The sequence below is a fragment of the Olea europaea genome, chromosome 11, assembly GCF_002742605.1.
Source record: "Olea europaea var. sylvestris chromosome 11, O_europaea_v1, whole genome shotgun sequence".
Lineage (NCBI taxonomy): Eukaryota > Viridiplantae > Streptophyta > Magnoliopsida > Lamiales > Oleaceae > Olea > Olea europaea.
Window position 1 is genome coordinate 18,973,301 of NC_036247.1, and position 25,968 is coordinate 18,999,268.

At 33.7% G+C, this 25,968-nt stretch overlaps 1 protein-coding gene across 3 annotated transcripts; it reads right to left on the minus strand.

The window, feature by feature from the left end:
• On the minus strand, positions 1-25,968 carry LOC111403688 (probable LRR receptor-like serine/threonine-protein kinase At1g06840). 3 transcript variants are annotated; one of them, XM_023032280.1, is made up of 21 exons: positions 25,882-25,968; positions 18,920-19,081; positions 8,788-8,938; positions 8,639-8,710; positions 8,440-8,511; positions 7,836-7,979; positions 7,667-7,738; positions 7,516-7,587; positions 7,276-7,350; positions 7,066-7,134; positions 6,430-6,498; positions 6,227-6,298; positions 5,967-6,053; positions 5,307-5,375; positions 4,654-5,156; positions 3,794-3,949; positions 2,841-3,124; positions 2,031-2,082; positions 1,533-1,783; positions 1,250-1,384; positions 1-557 (listed from the first exon to the last, which is right to left on the minus strand). In XM_023032280.1, the coding sequence occupies exons 2-21, from the start codon at positions 19,077-19,079 to the stop codon at positions 213-215; spliced, it is 2,910 nt and encodes a 969-aa protein (XP_022888048.1). In that variant the 5' UTR covers positions 19,080-19,081; positions 25,882-25,968; the 3' UTR covers positions 1-212. The 3 variants fall into 3 exon arrangements, with proteins under 3 accessions (XP_022888048.1, XP_022888049.1, XP_022888047.1); XM_023032281.1 differs by lacking the exon at positions 25,882-25,968 and adding an exon at positions 19,186-19,286 and having other exon boundaries at positions 7,528-7,587; XM_023032279.1 differs by lacking the exon at positions 25,882-25,968 and adding an exon at positions 19,186-19,286.

The following is a 25,968-nucleotide window of genomic DNA, read 5'->3' on the forward strand; positions in this document are numbered from 1 at the left end:
TGTCTTGTACAGTGTTACAATTAAAATGATTTTTATTTATACACATTTTTAGAGTATATCCTCCAAACTATAGTTAAGAGGCTCCCTGGAATGCTAGGCATAAGACCACTTATATTCTCATGTTACAGATAAAATTAAACATATTATAGACCGTACAGATTCTGGTTAATTTCCCATTAACCAAAGCAGGAAAGGTGTGGCAAGTAAAAACATTACCTAGGTTTAACGGTGTGAAAGACTCCACTTAGAAGATTACTGCTAGAAATATCTTCCGAAACGTTAGAAGTTTTTACTGTAGAAGACGAAGATGTTGGAGTGAAAACCTTCTCAGCATCAGATAGTGTGGATTCTGAAATGATGTTATCGGATTCTGGCATCATTAACGATATGCTTTCAAGTTCTCTAACCACTTCGACCATTGAGGGTCGAGTGTCTGTATCATCGTGGCAACAGTTAAGAGCCAGCTTTATGAATTTCACAGCACATTCAGAAGGATAAGATCCCATCCGTTTATCGATGATAGAGAATATCATACCAGAAGAATATGCAATGTTGACCTGATGAAAATGGACGACGATTAAGTAAAGTTAATCATCCAGCAACTCGTTTTTTTAGAGGGGAAGATTAGTAAAACAGCATACAGTTATGAACGGACTGGTAAAAAAATAGAATCATTTTGCATCGGTAATTAGGGCTAGTTTAGCATGACTTTAGAAAAGCCAAAAAGGCTTTTAAGACCCAAAACTTGCTTTTGAACTTGTCTGACTAATTGTTAAAAAATCTTCTAATTAGAAGAGTTTTTAGAGGGAGCTAGTCAATGTAACTTCCTCTAAAAGCACTTTTGGGATAGGAATTTTTTTTAAACATTAGCTTCCAAACAAAAACTAAGTTAACTTTCTCAAAAACTTTTCGATAGGAAGCAAAAGTCATGCCAAAGGGACCCATAAGATGGTATAAAATATGACATCACAAAATTTCACTCATATTGCTTTCTATTTTACACGTGCATGTTCGACTGGTCTTTTAAAAAATGTAAAATTGCAAGTTTTTTTCGTTCAAACAAGTTCGGAGCTAGCTTCTTACTTTCAAGTAAAAAATTACTTCTTGTAAAAGTAACTCTTACATATGGTCAAAATAGGTTATTGCTTATTTCCAACTTTGACCAACAAATATGTTAAAAAAAATTGTTCGTTTAAAAGTAAATTGATAAACATGCACCTAGAACAATAACAAAGTAGCTAGATAGTACCTCCCTGACAATGTTTTTGCCTTCGTAGATTGGGTGCATCCCAGTTAAGAGCTCCAAAAATACAACTCCAAGACTATAGACATCACTTTTGTCAGTTAACTTATGAGTCAGGAAATACTCTGGATCAAGATATCCCTACAAAAAATCATGCATTACATTTTTGAGTAGCACATAAAATGAATCGAATTAGAATTGTTCTGGTTTCACTGTTGAATCCAGTGGTTCTACTGGAAAACTAAATGAAAGGATACATATTTGAGCTCGGTCGTGCAATCATACTTACCGGCGTCCCTTTAACTACAGTAGATACATGAGCAGGCACCAATCCTTCAAAGTCGGGAACTGGAGCAAGTCGCGATAGTCCAAAATCGGAAACTTTGGCGGTAAATCGAGGGTCCAATAATATGTTGCTTGCCTTGATATCTCGATGATATATTGGAGGATTGGCTTCCATATGTAGGTAAAGGATGCCTTTGGCTGAACTCAATGCAATTCTCAGTCTCATAGCAAAAGTCAAATGAACTTTTAATTTACCTGTGATATCTCAAACATTAAAAACTTGCTAACACAGCAAACACTAACATCTGATTTAATACATAAAATTTTCAGTTCTCAACTATGTGCCCGTCAACAAAAAAAAAAAAAAAAAATTCCATAAATTTTTTTTGCCCAAGAGGCTCGATGCAGGTTAGGATGCTTTCAAAAATATCTAGCCAACCACATATGACAAATTATTTAAACGTATACAATACCAATTTAAAAAGAACGAGTTCAAATTTACCCGATAGGTGATCTCTCAAGTTACCATTGGACATGAATTCATATATCAACATCTGCACCATGAAAAATACGGTAAACCAAGAGAAATTCAACATCTATAACAACAATTTGAAGATATATTGGAAAAAAAATTGTTGCTCTCCCGGAAGATTATAAAATTTAAAGCAGATAGATTTAAGCTTTCGAGCACTTTTTGTCATTGTTCTGGGAGTCCTGAGTTCATATTAGAAGAAGAAGCAAGCTATTTAGAAAGCCGTTTGAAATGAACTGTGAAAAGTTAAGTGCTGTAATCTTGCCGCATGCTCTTCCTACAATAAACATTATCCTTTCTTCTCGTCATATCAGGACTCTCAATAGGGACAGCAAGAAATCTTTTCTTCCATGTAGCCATTCCCTACACTTTCTGTATTAATTTATCTAAGCTATATTATATGAAGCTGGATATCAGATCAAGAAAAAGCTTTTTAATTTTGTTGAAGAAATGTTATGAATCCTAGAGAGTAAGAAAATGGGGAATGTTCTTCCAAAATCCACCAATCAAACCTCAGGCAGATCCTAGTAGTAAGTAAACATATCTCATGGGTGAATGAATCAATCAAAATTATGTTGAAAAATTCCTAAGACCACCATTCAAAACCTGGACAGGCTTGAATTTGAAAATAAGTTAGTTATTGTGACAGTAAGGAAATAGTTACTTTCACATTAAGTACCTCATTTTATTTAAAAAGTAGAGAAAAGTAAGTTATCAAAAAATGTTGAATGTAATTTTTACTTTGATTAAGCTTTGCCAAATATCTAAATTATTGGGTACCTGTTCACCTTCTTCATCACAATATCCAACCAATGACACCAGATTCCTATGGTGTAGCCTTGATAGTAATTCTATTTCGGTAAGAAACTCCTTTTCACCCTGTAATGATCCCTCCTGAGCACGCTTTATGGCTACGATAGTTCCATCAGCAAGAACGCCTTTATAAACTTTTCCGTAACCTCCTTTTCCAACAAAGGTTGAGCTATTAAAATTATTCGTTGCAACTTCCATTTCACTATAAGTAAAATCTTTTACCCCATCGATTTTGATGGAGGTCCTTGATGCTGCAATAGAATGAAATGAGAGATTTCAGTGCAAAAACCAAGAAAATGGATTGTGTGTTGAGTATAAATGTGTGATACATATGTATGTCTGAATGTGTATGTGAAAATTGGGAAGGAAAGTCATATTGAATTACTATACCACACTCAAAAACAATAGTATGCAGCCCCTTTTACGGATGAGAACTTCATCTATTAACCAAATATTACTCCCACCATCTCAACCCTAATTTCTTTATGTCATTGAATTAGGCCCCTCAATCATTGTTGCCTCTCTTCTCCTTTGATTCATTTCTTTTTCTTTTTTATTTTCAACAAATCAATTCATCTCCTCCTTTCCCTCATTTCCTTTGCCATTTGATCTCCTTTTTGATCCGATCTGGTCTGGTTCCGTTCCTTTTATACTCAGGATTTTTTTGTTTAACTTTGTAGGAGTATCATCAATGTAATCTGAACTTCAGTTATTTAAATTAAGAAGCAGGTTCCTGCCAGAATACTTTATGCGAATTATAATGGCATCGTGCAACTTTTCTGGAAAACCTATAGCATGAATATTTAACGTTTGGCGAAGAGTCAATCAAAATAATTCCATGGATGACAGTATAAGCCATGAAATCACAAAGAAAATTATATTTACCTACCAATATCTACCAGGGATTGTAAGATGCTTACATAGACGTCTTCTTGAATCTGTACGTTGTCTCCTCAAGTGCGATCTGACAAAAACAAGGAACACAACAGCAGATAGTATTACAGATCCTGCTGCTGTCCCGAGTATTATACCAGCCAGTGCTCCCTTGGTTATACCAGATGATGAAGAGGAAATTTCTGCAAAAAAATTAGCAGTTTAGAACATCTCCTGAAAAATAAGCAAAAATGACAAAAGCCCACGAAAGAGATTACTGAAAAATGAGAGCCAAAAAATTCAGGCATCTATATAACAACAATACAAAACAGAGATGTTGGGAGATAATGAATGCATGTGATTAATTCTGGTTTCTTCAGTTCAACTAGGCCCATAGTTCCGGTACAAATCAAATGTAATAGTTAAAGTTCGAAAAAATTATCCATGTTATTGCTTGATGACTTCATGTTGGATTGGAAAATCAGTTACCTTTTCAGTGTCCTGATTTTTGACAAATAGCACTGCACCAGAGCTGATTCTTGCCATTTTGTACAAGTAAAAATTAGAATGCCACCATCTCCGTAAGTATAAAACAATGGCTCATTTCCAACACAAAAAATGTCTCCATTTTCCTCTTATAATAGCTTTAGTTGACAGCTTAAGCATGGACTAAGGTAACATTTTCTGTAACAAGCTACCTGGTACATTTTTTAAGCATGCAAATAGATATATTGTTTCTTTAGAAGCTTGGAGTAGACAATGATTTTAGTTCATAAATAAAATGTAATGAAGATAATCCTTTTCCTCAGCAGATAAAAGGCAGATAGCGAGTTAACATGGTCCAGAAGACTTTTTTATCTGTAAATAAATCCTTAGTGGAACATGCCAGATGAGAAAGGAGACGAACCATCTTTATAAGGTTTCAAAAGCGTGAAATTGAGCAGCTCAAAAGGTCCAAAGACTTCGTTACCATGAATGTTCCATCCACCAAACAAACCACGAATTCGGAGGACCTCGCTCCTATTAAACAGTTTAATACTCTTGTTTATGTCTGCCGGAAAAATCTTCAGATACATTCCCAGTCGAGGTCCACTTTGCCATGCAACTGAATCTATGTCAAACTGGGAAATAGTCAAATTGAGAGCATCACTTATGTAATGCCCAAATTTATCATTATACGGCAAAAATTTTGTGAACCCGGGACTCTTTAAACGATACCCAACAAGCAGAGGAGCAGCACAAAAGCAGTGACCAGCAGGAGATGCTGGGACAAACTCATAATGAGGTGGACATGATTGATGAAGGCAGACATTGGAACTTGTTCGGTTCAAATTCTCGTTAAACTCTTCTTTGTAGGATCCACAGAACTGAATCAGATCGCCTTTGGAGCAAACAACGTTTCCTTGAAGGCTGAAAATGTTTATATTGATGAAGGAGGGGGAAAATATACTTCAATATCTTAAGTTTCAATCTTGTATAAAATTAGAACTTCCATTTTTTATAAGTGTCCAATTCAGAAGGAAAAAAGGCATCACGGCTCAAAGTGATAATTGGACGAACCTAACAGTGACGTTTGGAGGTAGGACAAGACTGCCAGAAATATTTAAAAACTTATTGTTCCGAAAATCCCTGCGATGTCAGAAATCATAACTGCATGAGTGAGATAATAAATCAGAACACTTTGACATCTTGTCCTATTAAACCATTGAAGGATGCTACATGTACATAGATTGTAGAGTTTTACACTCTAGTGTACAGCCCCCTTACAGCCCTCTCACATGTGAGGGGGCTCACAAATTTTTTAATCAATGTGAGTCCCCTCTCATGTGAGAGAGGTGTACAAGAAGCATTTTTCTAAATGATTAGTTTCAGTATGATGGAGATAATGAAACTCTAGCTTCAACCTCAAATTCCCGTGACAGTTTTATTCCATTGCCCCTACAGGCAGGGGCGGATCTGTATTGGGGGGTGGGACAACACTAAATTTGAAATGCAAGATTTTGTTATAAATTTTCAAGATTTTCAAAAAAAAATTCCTTATAATTTTAAATTTGTCCCCCATAATTAAAATTTTGTGAAATTTGCTCCCACAACTCTAGTCTTCTGTCTCCGCCCCTGCCTGGAGGTTGGCAGGGTGGACCAATACCTAAGCCTCAGGGAAATTAATAGGATCAATGATAGGTAGGAAAGGCATAATTCTTTTCCTGTTTTAGGTCTTACAAGAGGAGTGTATCAGATTGATTGAGAGCTCTATTCTGCCAAATGGTGGATGGAACTGAACCACTTAATGAATTGTTTGCTAGTGACCTGCAGGAGAAATGATGACAAATATTCAGTTCATCACATTCTTGGAGAAGGATCAAGATAACTATACCTTGGGCAATAACTGGACGTGAATGAAGATTAACTTGGAACCTTTAAATTTAGAATTAAATCATTTCCAGAACACCAAATTGATTAAGAAGTCTAAGAGTGCTTACAATTTCTGCAAAAGGGGAAGCCTTGAAAAGCTTGCAGGAATAATTCCATTAAGATTGTTGTTCGATAGATCACTGCATATTTGAAACTAAGTATTAGTTCCAAAAGTGAAAGTCATGTTTTTCCAAGGCAAACCCTGTAATACCAGTTCCGACGTAATTCAATTTAAGAACCAAAACAATCAATGAGAAAATTGAGTCCTTACATGGTTGTCATAATCTCAGGAAGCACACCTGTTGGTATTGTTCCACTAAGCTTGTTTAGGCTCAAATCTCTGAATTGAGCATGATAATTAGATGAAGAAATACCAGTTAGAGACCATATTATCTCAAAGGTTAAACACAAACTTATAAGGTCAGGGCGCAGCATAGCTAAATTTACAGCATAGGTAAAGCCACTTGGAAAATGCTGAAGAAACAAGCTCAATGACAGTGCTTTTTTCCAAGGACTAACTTGACAGTTTTTTGTTTAATTTTTTTTAACTGCCAACAGAAATTTACCAAGTGTACGTCTGTCAAAAAACCTTATCATTGAGCCTATTTTTTTAGCAGAACTCAAGCTACTTTGTCAGAAAGATGTAGATAGATATCTTGACATAATGGGTGTAGGCAAGATATGATTGAATGAAAAAATTGACTATGTTTTATACAATTCAATAATAGAATGCAATGTAACATTATGTTAAGGATTATGTCAACATCTCTGACACTGCATCATCATTCTACAGCATATGGGCTTGCTTGGTAGAATGGACTATATTGGACAATATTAAAATATCTAAGATATTTGTCTATTATCCAGTCCAGCATACCAAACATACATCTAATGTATAACAACTTACATATAAGCAATATTTGTCATGTTGCTCCAGTTAGGAATTTGCCCTTGCAAACTGCAATTCCTAAGACTCCTGATACAGCCAACAAAAGCAAATTGTAATAAAATTTATTCTCGACCTTCTGGTGCATATGACTTGAATGCTGATCGTGAACCATCGATTATCTTTACCTATAAATGTGTTTTGGAGCACAAATGAATAGAATATACTTACAACTTCGTTAAGGTAGATGAGTTCCCATAAGAAGGAGGTATTGTGCTCCCCTCAAAGTTGTTGTTATCAAGTTGACTGGAAAAAATAAAAGTCAAATTTCAATGTTCAGAGATTTTTCCAGTAAATCCCCAGAAGAAATATTGACATTTTTATTTCATACAACAGTAAATAAAAGGAATAAAAACTTAATATCAAGGAATAGACAAAAGTAAATGTATCCTATTGAAGCAAGATACATACAGTATCATTAACCTTGGCATTTCAGAAAGTTCTGGTGGAAGATGTCCCGATAAGTTGTTATTATCGAGCAACCTGCGGTATATTAAATCTTTAACTAACATCAGATGATTAGATGAGTGGAATCGATAAGAAAATCATGTTTTCAACTCACAAATGAACAAGTTGTGGCAATCTAGAGAGCTCTGGCGGTATTTTTCCACTGAGAGAATTATTATTCATGTGGCTGTTCACAGTATAAAGAAATAAAATTAAAATGAAAAGATGAGAATGAAAAAACTGAAAAATAAAATGATATTAATCCAGAAATCAGAAAATTTTACAAGTGCATTGCTTTGTTCAAGTTCGCCAATGACTTCGGTATTGAACCAGATATTTGGTTCTCATCAATTTGCAACCTGTCCAAGTTGCGGAGATTACCAATCTCATCAGGCAAGGGGCCTGTTAGTTTGTTTCCATTGAGAAGCCTGAAACCAGAGAAAGAAAACCGCAATGCAGAATATAGTGCACTTTTAAGTAACTTTACATCCCAACCATACTTGAATAAATTCTTACATTTATGTATAAAAATTTACTTTTCTTGTAAGTAACCTAGTTCAGTGTCAAAATAAGAAAGTTTTTTGCAACTTTTATAGATTTATTTATTTTAAAACTTACCTATTTACTTATAAAAAAAGGTTTTTAATCCAAGACAAGCATGCTCATAATATAAACATGTCAATATTATCCAAAAGAGAGGATATTTTTTCCCAAATGATTCAGATTTGTTACGCTTCTTGACATGACTTAGCATTAAATCTGAAGCACTTCGGAGCATGGATATAAAAGCCCTTATTTCCAGAAACACTAGTCGAACATTATACGAAGTAGAACGAGTGTTTATTTAGAAAAGGGAAGAGAGTGAGCAAAGAGCTTTTTTCAACTTACAACAATTCTAACGTTGTAATGTTGCCTATCTGCTTTGGTATAGTCCCACTAATGTTGTTCCACATAAAATCCCTATTATGATTAAGAAAAATAGTTATTGAAAAGCAAAAGAAAGCTACCATTCTGCAGAAGATGATTAATTGAAAAAACGTACACAAATGCTATTGGAAAAGAGCAGAACGAAATACATCTAACTCACATTATCTTCATATGAGATAGATGGACAAGTTCTGGAGATAAATTTCCATGCAGATTCATATTCAGTAATGACCTGCCAGGAAATGTTATATGTTAAGTAATTTTATGTCTATTAAAATAGTTGGATGGAGCATAAAAAGAATTTCATACAATTCTCGGACATGAAGAAAACCATCATCCGGTGTAATATTATAGCAGAAAATTCCGGTCCAACTTGAAGTGCATGGATCCCCCCTTTTCCAGTTTTTAAGATTCTGAAATGGATCGGTCAAACTTTCTCTGATGGCTCTCAATGCATTCACTGCAGACAACATTTAAAACTTATCATGGTTATATATATATATGTTCGTGAAACTGAACAAACCTTATCTAGGTTTCATGATTATATTTGTTTTTTTATCACTCTTAATATTATAATAACAGTTCACCAACATTAGGAGAATGGAATATTGGACAAAAGGAATTGCTCATAAAATTAACTTGGCCGTTTTTGTGTCAATACTCGGATTGAGTGATGTGTTCAACTTAAACAATGAATTAAAGGGGGAAAATACCGGTTATTTTGCTCCTTCTCCTTTTTTAAAAAAATAAATAAAGATTCAAATGAAAAATGAAATCAGTTAATACTCTACACAAAATAAAATCAAACGTTTAGATAAATAAGGAGACATACATCAAAATCAAATTCAATTGACTCCAATCATCTTTCACCAAAAAGACAAACTAATTAATAATAATCTACTTGCCATTGTCCAGTGCGATCTAATATAGTATAGCATATCAATTGGTTTGAATGCCTCAATTGAGGTCTACTTCTCATTTAAATAATAGAAACACAACCTCTAAAGAAGATAAATTACAATTATTTCTCCTATACTAAGAATGGTATAATTATGTATCGTCAAATGTCTTAGATTAGAAAGTACAATCAAATATCCTATATTAGGAAATAAAATATTTTTGGACAACTCTTTGACATTCCCCTCAAATTGATGTTGGACGATCAATAAACATCAATTTGTCAACCATAAATTGATGGGGATGTGAGATAGAACTTTGGTAAAGACATCATTTGTTTGATTTTTTTTAGAGATGTGAGGAAGAGAAATCACATGGCCACCAAGCATTTCACGAATAGAATGTCAATCTACGTCAATATGGTCGATATGGTCATAAAAGAATGAATTACTAGCAATCTGAATAGTAATTGTATTATTAAAAAGAAGAGGAGTAGGAAAAATCTGTGAATCACCAATTTCCCCAACAAATCCTAAAGCCATACCATTTCCTGATGACATGACCCAATATTCAAACTCAGTTGAAGACTTCGAGACACAAGCTTACTTCTTACTTTTCCAAGAAATAAGTGCACCACTAAGAAATATACACTAAGTTGTGATAGAATGGCGAGTATCAGTCCAAATCCCACCAATTGAAAATAAGTTCCAAAATAATGAACAAATCATGATCAACGGTGCCTTTGAGATAGCAAAGAACATGACAAACAGTAGCTAAATGGGGTTGACAAAGAGCTTGCATAAACTGATTGATATGTTGGACAATGAAAGAGATACCAAGTCAATTAATGTTCAAATAATTCAAACTCCCTACTAGCTAGCGATACTAAAAGATATTGGTTCATAAGCTCAACGATCCCATTCTGTTTAGGAATGTAAGGACACGAACACTAAGGAATAATATAGTTTTTTGTTGTAGAAAAGATGCAAATCTATAGCCAAAGTCGAATTGCAAAACCTTATACCCCAAACATCATTTTAAACAATCTCAAAACATATAAAAGTACGACTACCCTATCGTGGAAAAGGTAACGATTTGCATTTACAAAGTTTATAAGAGGCTGTTAGGCAATTTGTTGTCAAACTACCTCCCAAGCAATGATGTAACATCGGTTTTATTTATTATCAATCGGCCTTGGTCATATGATTGAATTATATGTCGACACTATCATCGAGACAAGTCAACCCACATCTCCATGGACCGTTAGAAGCAACCTATTTTAATAGTGTTTCTCATGGTTTGTCCCATTTACTTGGAGGGCTATGGTATTCATTTGGAGCCCACTGCCTTGTGTTGAGCCTTGTTTGGACCACTTAGTTAACCTAACCTAACTTACCATTTTTGGTCACTCATTTGGCTTATAACCTACGACTCCTCTACGCCTCCATTATGAAGAACACTCCATCTCTTTCAGTGACTTTGATTCTCAACCTCTTTCCTTCATATAACCTGTGTGGTTTCTCTTGGGCAATACATTGTTCTTCATCTTGGCTGACTCTTTGTGAGTATATATAGCAACCGTATGTGGAAAGGAAGGAAATGGAAGTTGGGTATTGTCTCAATCGAGGTTGTGTCGATATATGGTAGAAATTGAGCGGTATCACCTTGGTTATTGCTAGAATTACACCTTATAACTAGGTCAGAGCGTAGGTCATCTTGCAACTGCTTATTCCGACCAAACGTGACCTTCGTTGGACGAACGGAGGCCGGACCCATAACCAGTAGGTAGAGGCACGTGGTGGCGACGATCGACGGTGGCGGCGGCGACGATCGACGGTGGCGGCGGCGTGTGGAAGACCTCCTACGTGGTTTTTTTGTGCCATTTCAATTATTTTAATTTTATGAACGTACTAATGTGTTTGGTTTAGTGTTTCAGGTTGTGCAGAAAATTTTGGACGATTTTACCCTGATTACAATCTGCATTTGTTGTTGAACGAACTGTTATATTTGCTAAACCTTTAGGGCGAATAGTGGTAGCCCTAAAGCAGCAAATTCGCATCTCTTCACGTTACGGACTCAGATAGGTCCGCTCTGGTAAATTGGTTGAAACCTTTATATTTTTGCACTAGCAGATCATCGGGTGGGGTGATCATTAGGTTTGGGGGTTGCCATTGCTTGTGCTAGAATTAGGGTTACGTGCTCTTGATTATTTGATTGAGTATTTGTCTTTTAGTTAAATCAGTATTTGAGCCTCAGTAACATAACTGTCGTGAAACTAATTATCTGTTAGACGTAGTTTTTTTTGTTGCATTGTTATTTCCGCTGCTTATCCATTCCATTAGAATTATCGTGACCTTACCCGTTTTCGAACATTCCCTTGATCTAAGATCCCGAGTCTTACGAAACCCTGGGAATCTTGAACGGCGTATATTATCTGAAACCCTAAGACTACTTTGTGTGGTTTGATTGTTTTTTTGTGCACTCTTTAACTATTGTGTAAAGATGACAACTTACAACTTTGATTTGGGGATTTTTAATGGAAATGGTGATTTTGCTATTTGGCAACAAAAAAGAAGGGCATTTTAGTCCAACAAAAAGTTTCAAAGGTCATTGAAGGCAATTTTTCAACTGATATTTCACAAGAACAAAGGGAAGAAGTCGATGAGCTTGCTTATACCTCAATTATTTTACACTCTTCTGACGCCATTTTAAAAAAAGTGGGTAAACTGAAAACCACTAAAGAAATTTGAAAAAAATTGGAAGACTTATATTTTCTTAAGTCTACACCAAATAAACTTTACTTGCTCGAACATTTTTTCAGTTTTAAAATGGATCCTTCAAAAGATCTCGATGACAATTTAGACGTGTTTAACAAATTGATGCAAGATATAGTTAATTGTGATGAGACTGTGTCCGAAACTTATAAAGCTATAATTTTGCTCAATGCAATTTCGGATTCCTATAAGGAAGTTAAGAACACCATTAAGTATGGTAGAGACACGTTGACACCTGAAATTGTCATAGACTCCTTTAGAAGTAAAGAAATGAAAATTAGGGTTGAAAAACACGATAAGAGGAACGGTGAGGTACATATGATGCTGGGTAGAACTCAATTTAGGCAAAATAGTCATGATAGATATCAAATTAGTGACAAGTCAAGTGGTAATGGATGGAAAAAGAAGAGCAAAGGTAGGTCTAGATTAAAATCTAGGATTAAGGCAAGAAAATGCTATGATTGTGGAAACACGGGGCATTTTATAAAAGATTGTCATAGGGAGAAGGGTAAGCTAAAGGTTAAGGAGAGAAACGAGGTCAATGTGTTAGCATCTACTTCCGATATAAATGGTGGTGAGGTCTATATGATAACAAGTCTCGTTGCATATACTGCTGAATTAAATCTAACTGCTAATTCCCGCATGCATGAGTGGATACTTGACTCTGGTGCATCTTTTCATGTGACGTCTGAGAAGAATTGGTTTTATAAATTGCATGAATCTAATGTTGGGCATGTTGTGCTGTGTGATAACTTTGCCTATACTATTTGTTGGAATTGGTGACATAAACGTAAAATTTGACACAGGTTTTATGTACACGTTAAAGGATGTTAGATATATTCCTGAAATGTCTAGGAATCTGACTTCAGTAGGGAGAGTTGAAAAGGATGACTTTACTGGTAAAATTGGAAATGGTATGCTAAAAATGATCAAGGGTGCTTTAGTTTTCATTAAGGGAATTAAGAAAAACGATATATATATTACTACTGGAGAAGTAATTAGAGGTTTGAACTCCTCTATCTCTTCTACCAAGATTGATCACACACACACATGATATAATAGACTTGCTCACGTAGGCATCAAGGGATTTAAGCTACTTAATAAAAAAGGTGCTTTTGGTAATGACCATGTGTCAGATTTGTCATTTTGTGATCATTGTGTACTTGGTAAGTATCATAAAACTTCTTTCTCCAAGAGTGTTAATAGAGTTAAAGACATGCTTGAATATGTGCACTCTGATCTGTAGGGTTCTGCTAGTAATTCCACATTGGGTGGGAATAGGTATTTCTTGTCTATTATCGATGACTACACTAGGAAAGTGTGGGTCTATCTATTGAAAGATAAATCTGAGACTTTTAATAGTTTTAACAATTGGAAGAGACAAATGGAAAATCAAACTGACAAGAAAATCAAATTTTTAAGGACAGATAACGGCCTAGAATTCTACAATAAGGAATTTGATAGTATGTATAAAGAAAGCGGCATAACTAGACATAAGACCGTTTCTTACACTCCTCAGCAAAATGGGCTAGCAGAAAGGATGAATAAGACCATACTTAATAAAGTACGTTGCATGATGTTAAGTTCTGGTGTTCCCAAGTCATTTTGGGATGAGGTTGTTATGACTGCTTGTTATTTGATTAACCTGACTTCTTCTGCTGCATTGAATGGTGACACTCCGCATGAGAGATTGTCGGGTAAATTGAGTGATTACTCGATGCTTAGAACTTTTGGTTGTACATCTTTTTCTCATCAAAGTGAGGGAAAGCTGGAACCTAGAGCTAGGAAGTGTGTCTTTCTAGGATACTCCGAGGGTGTTAAGGGCTGTAGGTTATGGGATAGAAGCCAAAAAGGGGTTAAGATCACCATAAGTAGGGATGTCACGTTTAACGAGAATGAGATTCCGTGTATTAAAGGGGAAACTGAACCTGAGAGTGAAACTGAACCAGGTAAAGAAAGAGACCCGTTTAAGGTGGAGTTAGGAAAGCTCAGTATACCTGCCCCTATTGCTCCTAATGAAGTGGAGATTCAAGTTCAGGAACCTGAGGTGGAGAATAGTAATGAAGTAGTGATAGAAGAGCACTATGAGAAAGAAAATCATTTAGCTAACTAAAACTTAGTTAGGGATAGAGAGAGGAGACAAACGAGAGAACCTAGAAGGTTTAGTTTTGAATCTGAATTAGCTTTCGCCCAAGCTAGTTATGAAGAACTAGCTGATAAAGAGCCAAAAACCTTTGAAGAGGCAATAAGTACCTAGGCCTAAGAACAAATCGATTGTTGATTGCAAATGAGTCTTTAAGGTTAAGGAAGGTACTAGTAGCTCGGAACCCTTAAGGTTTAAAACTAGGTTATAGCTAAAGACTACACACAGAAGGAGGGCGTTGATTATATTGAGATTTTCTCACCAATTGTTAAGTACACCACTATCAAGGTCATGCTCGCATTGGTTGTACGCTTTGACTGGGAACTTGAACAACTTGATGTAAAAATTGCCTTTTTATATGGTGAGCTTGATGAACAAATCTTCATGAATCAACCAAAAAGTATTAAGGATAAGTCAAAACCTAATTATGTGTATTTTCTGATAAGATCCTTGTATGTGTTAAAACACTCTCCTAGACAATGGTACAAGATGTTTAATTCATTTGTACTCATTATAGGGTTCCAAAGATGTAAATTTGATCACTACTTGTATTTTCAACACAATGAGACTAATGAATTATCTGTTTTTGTTGCTCTATATGGACAACATGCTCTTGATTGGATCATCCTCTAAGTGGATAAATAATATAAAAGCAAAACTAAGTGGTGAATTTGACATGAAAGACCTAGGTAAGACTAAGAGAATCCTAGGTATGGAAATAGAAAGAGACATGTCAAATTCCATTTTGTTTTTGCATCAATCTCCATACATATCCAAAGTATTGAAGAAATTTAATATGAGTGATTGCAAACCTGTCACATTGCCTCTTGCTAATCATTTTATTTTATCGAAGGAACAATCCCCTTGCAATGAGCGTGAAGTAGAATATATGAGTAGAGTGCCTCACTCTAATGTGATTGGTTCCATAATGTATTTGATGGTTTGCACTATAGCGAATTTAGGTTTAGTTGTTAGTACTCTTAGTAGATATATTGCTAATCCGGGCGCTGAACATTAGGAAGCACTAAAGTGGCTATTAAAGTACTTGAAGGGTACAAGTGACGTATGTTTAAAATTTAGTGCTGATAAAGAAGGTATAAAATTAAAGGATTTTGTAGATGCTGATTATGCAGGAGATAGGGATGGTAAGAAATCCACTTCGTCTTACGTGTTGTTATGCATGTGACTCATATAAAGTGGAACACAGGTCCTGGATCAAATGGGTCGATGCCTACGCGGAGCGGACTGGAGTGAGAGGAGCGGAGCGACGGCATCAGCCTTGCGCAGGTTTAATTCACCGTCTGGTTGTTAGGGATGCTGAATGGGTTGGGGGTGCGGGGGCAACCCCCCGCGGTACAATACAGGGGTATTTTCTATACGAGCCTTAAAGTTTTATATGGACCCAGGCTAGGTTAGTATAAATAATATGTTATAACCCTATTTTTAACAACTGAATAAAGAAATCTTCGCTTCGCTAAGCTCTCGTGGACGTAGGCACATCGTCGAACCACGTAAAATTTTTGTGTTGATTTTCGCTTTCATCTTTTTAATATTGCGCATAAAATCCAACATAGCCTATCTAATTCATGTGTTAGTTGGAAATCACAATTACAACATATTGTTGCACTATCCACTACAAAATCAGAATATATTGCTACTACTGAACCTATCAAAGAAGCTCTATGGCTTAGAGGCCTACTTCATGAACTATGTGTCTTGAATGATTATGTGGTAGTGTACTCTGATAGTCAGTCATCTATACATTTGTGCAAGAACCCGATTTTTCACGAGCGCACTAAACACATTGATGTTAGACTCCACTTCATTAGAGATATAATATCTCAAGAGGTGGTAAGACTTGAAAAGGTCCACACCCACTACAACCCTTTCGATATGGGGATGAAGGTACTACCACTGACAAAGTTTAGAAGTTGCAAGGAACTTCTAAACATTGGCACAGGTAAATGATTTTCAATTTTATTGGTTTTCTATTAGAGGTGTCACTAATGGGAGACATTTTCTTTTGCAGGTCCTTTGACACCAAGGTGGAGGTCGTTGGGCAATTTGTTGTCAAACGACCTTCCGGGTAATGATGTAACCTCAGTTTTATTTATTATCAATCGGCCTTGGCCATATGATTGAATTATATGTCGACACTATCATCGAGACAACCCAACCCACATCTCTATGGACCATTACAAGCAACCTATTTTAATGGTGTTGCTCATAGTTCGTCCCATTTACTTGGAGGGCTATGGTATTCATTTGGAGCCCATTACCTTGTGTTGAGCCTTGTTTGGACCACTTAGTTAACGTAACCTAACTTACCATTTTTGGTCACTCATTTGGCTTATAACCTACGGCTCCTCTACGCCTCCACTATGAAGAACACTCCATCTCTTTCTGTGACTTTGATTCTCGGCCTCTTTCCTTCATATAACCTGCATGGTTTCTCTTGGGCTATACATTGTTCTTTATCTTGGCCGACTCTTTGTGAGTATATATAGCAACCGTATGTGGGAAGGAAGGAAGTGGAAGTTGGGTGTTGTCTCAATCGAGGTTGTGTCGATATATGGTGGAAACTGAGCCCAGTATCACCTTGGTTATTTCTGGAATTACACCTTACAGAGGCACAATCTAAAGACAATTGAAAAATGTCATTCATATTATTTTAAAAACTATGTTTCACAATATATGTTAAAATGCCCAATTTATTATGCCAAACATAGCTATTATTAACAACAACAAAACAACTAATATAAAAGGAACGAGGGACGAAAAAGACTGAAGAAGTAAAAAGAAGTCCCACTTTAGGCTTTCTCCCTATCACTTATCGTGACGCTTGATCGACACACGACTATCATTACAATCAAAATGTATAGCAAAATATCTTCTATCAATTGTTCTATTGAAATTAAATTGGTAGATAAATCGAGAAGACAGAAAAAAAAAATCAATGATGAGAACCTCATATTTCAAACTGCAGTAATAGGAAGGGTACTACCATTAACTATCTGAATAATGAATATGTTGCTCATCATCATACTCACGAACATCATGTAGGACCTTCAAAGTTTCAGTCATGTGACTGGAAGCCGTAGAGTCAATTGACTAAGGCTCAGAGAAGCTGAAATAATCATATGTCGAACATGCTCAACATACGAGTAAAAGAATTCCTCGAGACAACGGGTTGGTAGGAGGCAGTATTATAGTAGTATGGAGAGCAGGGGTCGATCGATTTTGAGGTCGCACAGGACCACATTTTATAGTATGACCCTCTTTTTTGTTGCAATAGATGCAGAACTTCTTGCTGCAATATGTTAAGATTCCTCGCAACTAGGACACTATGTTAAGGATTTGGATTGTCCTTTTTCCTTGAGCAGTGTAGGCCATATTGACCATCTCAGTACTAACAACCTCTTGATTGTTGCCAGCCTGGGAGGCAAGGCACCATTCTTCACTCAAGATTTTTCCCTAAATAGACATCTAAAGATGGGACGGGTTCGCGATTGATTCACCCAATATGTATACTTTGAAACTCGAGCCATGGCTTTATCAAAAATTTATTTTGTTGACTTTCAGAATGGATATCTTGTAAGGCATTCAATACAGTATTTTCGAAATCTTGGACCATACCAACCCAAAGTAATCACTGCATAAATTGAGAAATCCATTGTAAAATTATTCAATAGATAGATTCCATTGACGATATTTGTTGATATCTAACTCCAATTGAATTTTTGGGCAGGATTCATGATAATACATTTGCTGAAAGATATCCCACATCTCTTTGACAGTAGTGAATGAACAAAGATTGTTGAACATATGGGGTTCAATAGAACTCAGTAGCCAAAATCAATTTTGGCATCATTCCCTTCCCATGAGTTAAGTTCCTTGAGATCATCTAGATCACGAAACGTTTGGAATTTAAATTCCCAACTGACATAATTTTTGTTATTAAACTGAACAACGGAGTGTTTGCTTGACATTATTATGTTAAAATATAATAAAAATCTGATAGTCCTTTAAAAAAAATGAAAAAGAAACCTCGACGCTGAGCACAAATTGAAGAAGAAACCTACTCCAGAAAAAGGAACCTGGCTACAAGTAAAAATTTCTATACATATCCAAAATCAAAAGAAAAAACATAACTGCTCCACACAAAAAAAAAAAAGGTCGAGTACTCAAAAAAACTGAAGAATCCAACTGCCTCTACCCTCGACTGACTTCATGGTTCCCACAAAAAGTGTCAATAGAAATAAATTTTTCGGCCACCCTAAATTATGGGAGTAAGGCCATATATTTTGAAGAGATGTATGGCTCTGATACCACATCAATTGATTTGAATGTCTAAATTGAGGTTTGCTTCTCATTTAAATAATAGAATTATAGCATCTAAATAAAGTAAATTACGATCAAATCTTCTAGGAAAGGTATAATTATATACAATCAAATATCCTATATTAAGAAATAGAATATATTTGGACTGCTCATTGACATTGCAGACATGCACAAAGTAAGTTACACCAACAAAAAACAAGAACAAAATATTCTTGGATATTATGCACAATTTTCCTATAACATTATAGAATATTCATCTTTTGCAGGTTCAAACAGCAGAAATTACCTTCTGCAGGATGAGTTTTCTGTCTATCCGCGCCAGTAAGCAACAAAGACCAGCATAAATACAAAATTAAAGTCAATCCAAGCTTCACAAAACGTGGCTGGTATCTCCCAGACGTACCCATTTTTCCAAGATCATCAAACACCTTCACTGCTATGTTCATACCTGATAGAATATAATCAACAAAATTGAAATTCAGAATCAACCCAACCCTAATAATGATAAAGCATAAAAAAGTCAAGCACTGAACTAAACCACAGGAAAAACACCTTGAGATAGCTGGAAGAAGTAAACGAAGAAACTAAAAGATGTTCAAAACATAAAAGTAAACACATTCATATATATATTATTCCCCCGAGCGAACATGAAATGTAAAAACATAATTGTAAACAAAAGGGTGGTCACAACTCAAAACGAAAGTAAACAAATAGACATTAAATTAGAGGAGACTGAAGTATTTCGAGTCAATTAATAATAAACAAATAGACATTAAATTAAGAGTAATGTTTTTTAGCACCACTGGTGTTAAAACACCAGTTGAGATGGTACTAATGTCGTATTATATGATAAGTTACAAAAGCCTTACCGATCCCTTACTGTAGGGGTTGGTCCCACATTGGAAAAAAAACAAAAAAAATACATCGGGACTCATGCATGTGTGTGTTCTGGCAGGGGTCTGTAAAATAGACCGCTGTACTTGTAGCACCTCTCTAGATTATATGAGTCACTTAATTCCACCTTTCGTTGAGTAAATCACATAGCATCCTCTAAATTGGTGCTAAATAGCATTATTATCAGGCCGATCTAGCGATCTCCATATGGTTCATAAGTGTCGGACGCATCTTGATTGTGAAACTGCATCAATTCATTTTTTCGGGATCATTACCTATCCAAATTTGAGATTCCATATTAAACGTCCACAGTAGCCAAATCCCTACATAATAATTATTATTTCGATATGTAATCAACGGGTAATTTATCCTTAGAATTAATATCTAAAAATCTTATACACAAGGAATCTAATGCTCTGTTTGTATATTTTCCTAACAAGTTACTTTTTAAAGTTAATACGAATTTAAATCACACATTTCGTACGACCCACAAATGCTATTCATTTATCTACTACTATTTCTTGAAAAATAAAATTTTTGCGAACCAAAATGCTTAAAAAGGGTGTTGATAAGTGTAAATATGTAAATATTTTACATATCTTGGCCATCAAATAAGATCTTTGGAAGTAATTTTATGAACGAGATATTTAACGTTATATGTTTATTGATTATTTTAGGAGAAAATCCAATATTGGACAAAATCGGATGAAAATAAATAATAATTGATCAAAAAGGATTAGAGTTAGACATGATAGGGAAGTTGGGGATGAAAGTGTTTGGAAGTTGATAGGCCTAATTGCAATATCTAAGGACTCAATTAGAAGAAGAAAGACGAAACAGGGACCAAATAGCACAAATACGAGTATAATTTCCAGCAATTTGATATATCCTAATTTGACAGAAATTATGGTTCGCTGTCATCTTGAGATACTATTTAGACCTAAATTGAGGTTTATAAATATGAATCTTTTCATTCAATTAAAGAGAATGATAGAGATATAACCCTGATGCAAATGCAAATTGCATGATTTAAGCACAATATTGACATTAAAATGTTTGATCACAAATTGACTGATTTATGCACAATACTGAAATCGAAAGAAGATTTATTTGTCTAGTTCATGCAGTAAGTGATATAGATTTTAATAAGAGGTCGAGGGATAATCTTACAGATTATGCAATCATGATTGAATTACTACAATTGAATGCTTTCAATTGTTTATGAATTTACATAGAAATTTAGTAAATTCAAACATGTAGATAGGACTGGTTTTACTCGAAAGATATTACTAACTAAAATTGATTAATTCATTTGTTAATGAATATGAAAAAGTGCTAAGAGATGTTGGATTGAATGACCACTAAATAGTATAAGTGAAATCGAAGTTTCAAACAACTTCATCCTAAAAGTTACCATGAGTTCATTAAACTCAGATTAAATTAGATTAGTTTAGTTTAATTGTAGTTATAACTTAAACACTTGACTTGATAATGGGGTACTTTTCGAAAGGACCAAGTCAAACAACTTTGCCACATTGATCAATATTTTTTTACCATTCACCAAAAGGGCTTTTTGAATAGTAAATGTCATTTTTGATCTTATTATGTTTTGTAATTATAAAAACATATCATTTGTGCAAAAGACAATAATACCCTCGTTTAAAAAATTAATAAACCCAACCACTCCCACTTAAAATTCAAAATCAAATCACTTTCTATATCAGATTCTCTAACACAGTTAAAAAGAAATTTCCTTTTCCATTTGTCAGAACATTGAAATCTCACAAAGTTATCATAGGCTGAACAAAAAAATATTATTCATAGTCGTCATTCGAAATTGATAAGTATAAATACATATTTTTAATTTCGTTTTAGTTAAACTAGTATATTGTTTGAATCTTTAAATTTTATTTCGAAGTAGTCAGATAAATTATTAGAGTCTTAAACCGTTGTACAATTTTTTTAGCAAAAATGAGGAAAAAAATTCATCTGTATACATATTATTTCAGAAAAAATTTATAGTCGTCTGTAAAATTACCAAACAAAGCAAATGGAGGCGATAACGGTTGGCCCAGACGGTCCGGACAGATGGCCCAGACCTTTTTTTTATATAAATAATGTTTAATTATTTATTTTATAACTTATTTGTTTATATTTCATGAATTATGTTAATTGTTTATGTATATTTTTTATTTAAGTAAATAAATAACTAATTGAAATAAATAAAATAAATATTAATTAAACAATTAAAACAATTAATATAATATTTTAGATAAAAAAAATTAAATTAAGTATTAAATGAATAATTAAAATAATTATATATTAATTACTTCCATTTAATCTAATTATTTTCTAATATTTTTAATTTGTGATGCAGATATGATATCAGCAAGTGTCCCAATTTGTTATTTCGGTGAATTTTAAAAGAATGAAAATGTCAATGGGAATGGAAATGGACGAGTGAATGAGATGAGGTTAAAGTAATTTTTATAACAAGAAGTACATCGTTTACAGAAATGTACCATGATATACAAAACATGCTTAACGTCGATCCCTCTCCGTACGATATGTAATTGAGATTTTTATTTTAAAAGCATTCAACTATTTTGATTCCATTTATGAAAATTAGTTTTGAAGTGGAGATAAAGCATCTAATTAAATTGATCTAATGCCAAAAGTAAGAGTGGGCGCGGTCCGGTTCGGTCCGGTTCTAAAAGGAACCGAACCGAATCGAATACCAATGAGAATTTTAGAAATGGAACCATTGGTTCCATTGTTAGCTATGGAACCGAACTGGAACCAAACCAATCGATTTCGGTTCGGTCTGGTCCAGTTCTTTACATAAAGATGTCAAAATAAAATGTTTACTAATAAGAAATCTAAAGAAACTACCAATGTGATACTTTTAAAAAAAATATATAAGAACCGAACATATTATACAAAGATTAAAAGAAAACTAAGTATACAAATTTTAAAACAATATGCAAATAATATAAGTTACTATTATAAAACAAATATTAACTTATATAAACCGTCTAGTATTTCAATGATTAAACAAACTTTCATCAAAATGAAAACAAAATAAAAGTGTTTGGAGAGTAAGTCATATATTTTACTGAAAAAAAAGTCAATTGAAGGGTCCCTTTTTAACATTTTCTTGAACTTTCAGGTAATCACAATTCAGTATTTTTCTCAATTATTTAATTAAAAAGTGACATGTGAACTATATACATAAGCATTCGTTTCATTTCCATATGTCACTGCCTCTACAATTTTTTTTTTTAAATTTTGTTTTACTTTGATAGAAGTTTCTTTTCACTTTAAGAGTAAGTCATATATATTAACAATTTCGTTTCGGGACAAATTGAAGAGTAAGTCTTATATTTTACCAAAAAAGAAAAAAAATACCCACTAAAAAAATTCTATGAGAACCGTTCGGTTCCTCGCGATTCCCATACTAGAACCAAGAACTGGACCGGAACCGATCGGTTCTTAATATTTTGTCCCGAAGCCAAATTATTTTTTAGAAGAATCGGAACCGAACCGACCGATTCTAAATGGTTCCGGTCCGATTCCAGGAAAAAATGCCCACTCTTAGCCAAAAGTCAACTCCTGTTTATGTAACTTCATTAAGGAAAAATGTCCCCGAGAGTGAACATGAAATTTTCGATGAAGAGGATCGTAATGTAAATAATGTTAGGGATACAGTTCAAATTGCTCATGAAGATAATGTGATTATTCTCGAAATAATTGCTACTCACCATGATCACACTATTACGCACATAATTCCCTCGGCAGTTGAAGACAACGAGAATAAAAATGTATCCACAAATGAGGATTTGATTGCTTTATCCTGTGGAAGACATGAGTCGGTTGAGAGCTCACATACTAGACCGATTATACGGTCCTCTAATTATTCGCGTGTGGTTCCTAATGACGAAGATGTATACGTCAAGCAACTGTTCGAATCAAAGAAAGAATTGCAGAAAATTGTGTCCGGATTGCTTTGAAGCATAACTTCAAGTTTAAAGTGAAAAAATCAAACAAGTCGACGTACACAATTATTTGCGTTGACGACAGATGTCATTGGCGTTTGTGAGCGATGAAGATGGACATAAATGAATTCCTTATAGTTCTTAAGTATGCACTAGAACATATTTGCGAAGTGGGTATCCGTCGAAATGATTACAGGCAAGCTTCATCATGTTTCATTGGTCGAGAAATAATACACAAATTTCAGGACCCATGAACGATTTAGAGACCTTTGGACATCATTAATGACGTTCGTCGAGAGTACGATGTGATCATGAGCTATCAGAAGGTTTGGAAGACCAAATAATGTGCACTGGAGGACTTGATGGGTTCAATCGAGAAGAGTTATACTAAATATGTTAGGTATTTCATTGTTTAGATGTTTATTTAATATTTATTTTAATTGCTAATTATTTTATTTCAATTGTTTATTCTTCTGTTTATTTAATATCTAATTAATTATTTAGTTCAATTGTTTATTTTTCTGTTTATTTAATATTTAATTGATTATTTAAATTATGATTATTGTTTATTTAAATTGGGTAGGTATTGCTATAACATAGGAAGAATTAATATTGGATCGACATTTTTTATTGAGAAAAATGATGAGAATCGCTTCAAGTATTTCTTTATGAGCCTTGAACAATGCGTTCGATCTAAATTGAGGTTTAGAAAGAGAATGCTAGAGATATAACCCTGATGCAAAATTGCAAATTGCTTGATTTAAGCACAATATTGACATTAAAATGTTTGATGACAAATTGCTTGATTTATGCACAATGTTGAAATCGAAAGAAGATTTATTTGTCTAGTTCATGCAATAAGTGATTAAGGTTTTAATAAGAGGTCAAGGGATAATCTTACAGTTTATGCAATAATGATTGAATTACTACAATTGAATGCTTTCAAATGTTTATGAATTTACATAGAAATTTAGTAAATTCAGACGTGTAGATAGGATTGGTTTTACTCGAAAGATATTACTAACTAAAATTGATTAATTCATTTGTTAATGAATATAAAAAAGTGCTAAGAGACGTTGGATTGAACGAATATTAAATAGTATAAGTGAAATCGAAATTTCAACCACTTCATCCTAAAATGTACCGTGAATTATTTAAACTTAGATTAAATTAGAATAGTTTAGTTTAATTATAGTTATAACTTAAACAGTTGACTTCATAACTGGTTGCTACATTAATTTATATTGTAACTAGGTTAGAATAAAAATTGATATTAAATATTTAGTCTTTGTAAGACGATATTCAAAATTAAAATATTCACTTTATTACTTGTCACTGTTCAAACACTTACTAAATCATATGAATGGGTCCAAATGAACTGAATAAGTCATGTCCCTCCATAGTCCTGATTGTGATTTCACAACACGTTTTTGGGGTAAAATGTATTAGTGAATTGGCAACTAATATTTTTCTTTATCTTGAAAGACTCATATTACAATTTGGCTTAAATTCACTAACGATCATCTAACTTTATACTTAGTGTCATCATGACCACTTCTTTTGATTTTATTTCACCATGACCATCTAATTTTATACTTAATGTCAAGATAGCCATCCAATTTGATTTTATTTTATCATGGTCACCCAATTTTATACAATATTTCACTATAGCCACCAACTTCTTTCACCCTTTTCATTAATCTTACAAATGGTAAAATTTTAACATTACATTATATATATAAAATAAATTTTAAAAAATAAAAATAATTTTTTATTTTAAAAAAGGTTATTTTTTAAATAAAATTTTATTTTATTTTATTTTTCTAATTAACATTTTAAAATATGTTTTTATTTTATTTTAAAAATATTTTTTAAATCAGTTTTTATTTTATTTTAATTTAATTTTCTAAGGACCTTTTTTCTTAAATAACTTTTTGTTTTATTTTATTCTTCTAAGTAAACTCCTTATTTTATTTTAAAGACCTTTTTTTAATAATATAAGTTTTCATTTTATTTATAAAAAAAATTTGTAAAATAGTTTTTATTTTATTTTTTTAAGTAACGTTATTTTAAAGTAATTTTTTTATTTTTAAAAATAATATTTTATTTTTTAAAATTTATTTTATATAATTCAAAGTTATCGTTTTACCCCTTTTAAAATTAGTGAAAATGATAAAAAGAATTTGAATGACCATGGTGAAACGTTATATGAAATTGAGCAGTTATGGTGAAATAAAATCAAATTGAGTGGACATGATAATACTAAATATGAAGTTGAAAGGTCATGGTGAAACAAAATTAAATTGATTGACCATAGTGATGCTAAATACAAGGTTCGGGGGGCCATTGATGGACTTACCGCATTACGATTTACATCCAACCTTTGGTTATTGGGCGCCAAACTACCCATTAAAGTAGTCCACCAAGCATTGGTTACCACAGCCAT

Bases quoted from the DNA above. Each gene is read 5' to 3' on its own strand.
- LOC111403688 (XM_023032280.1), bottom strand. From the start codon at position 19,079: ATGAACATAGCAGTGAAGGTGTTTGATGATCTTGGAAAAATGGGTACG. The intron at 2,083-2,840 runs GTACCCAATAAT...TTCATGGTGCAG, and splicing joins GTGATGAAGAAGGTGAACAG to ATGTTGATATATGAATTCAT. The intron at 1,385-1,532 runs GTAAGTATGATT...GATTTTTTGTAG, and splicing joins CTGTAGTTAAAGGGACGCCG to GGATATCTTGATCCAGAGTA.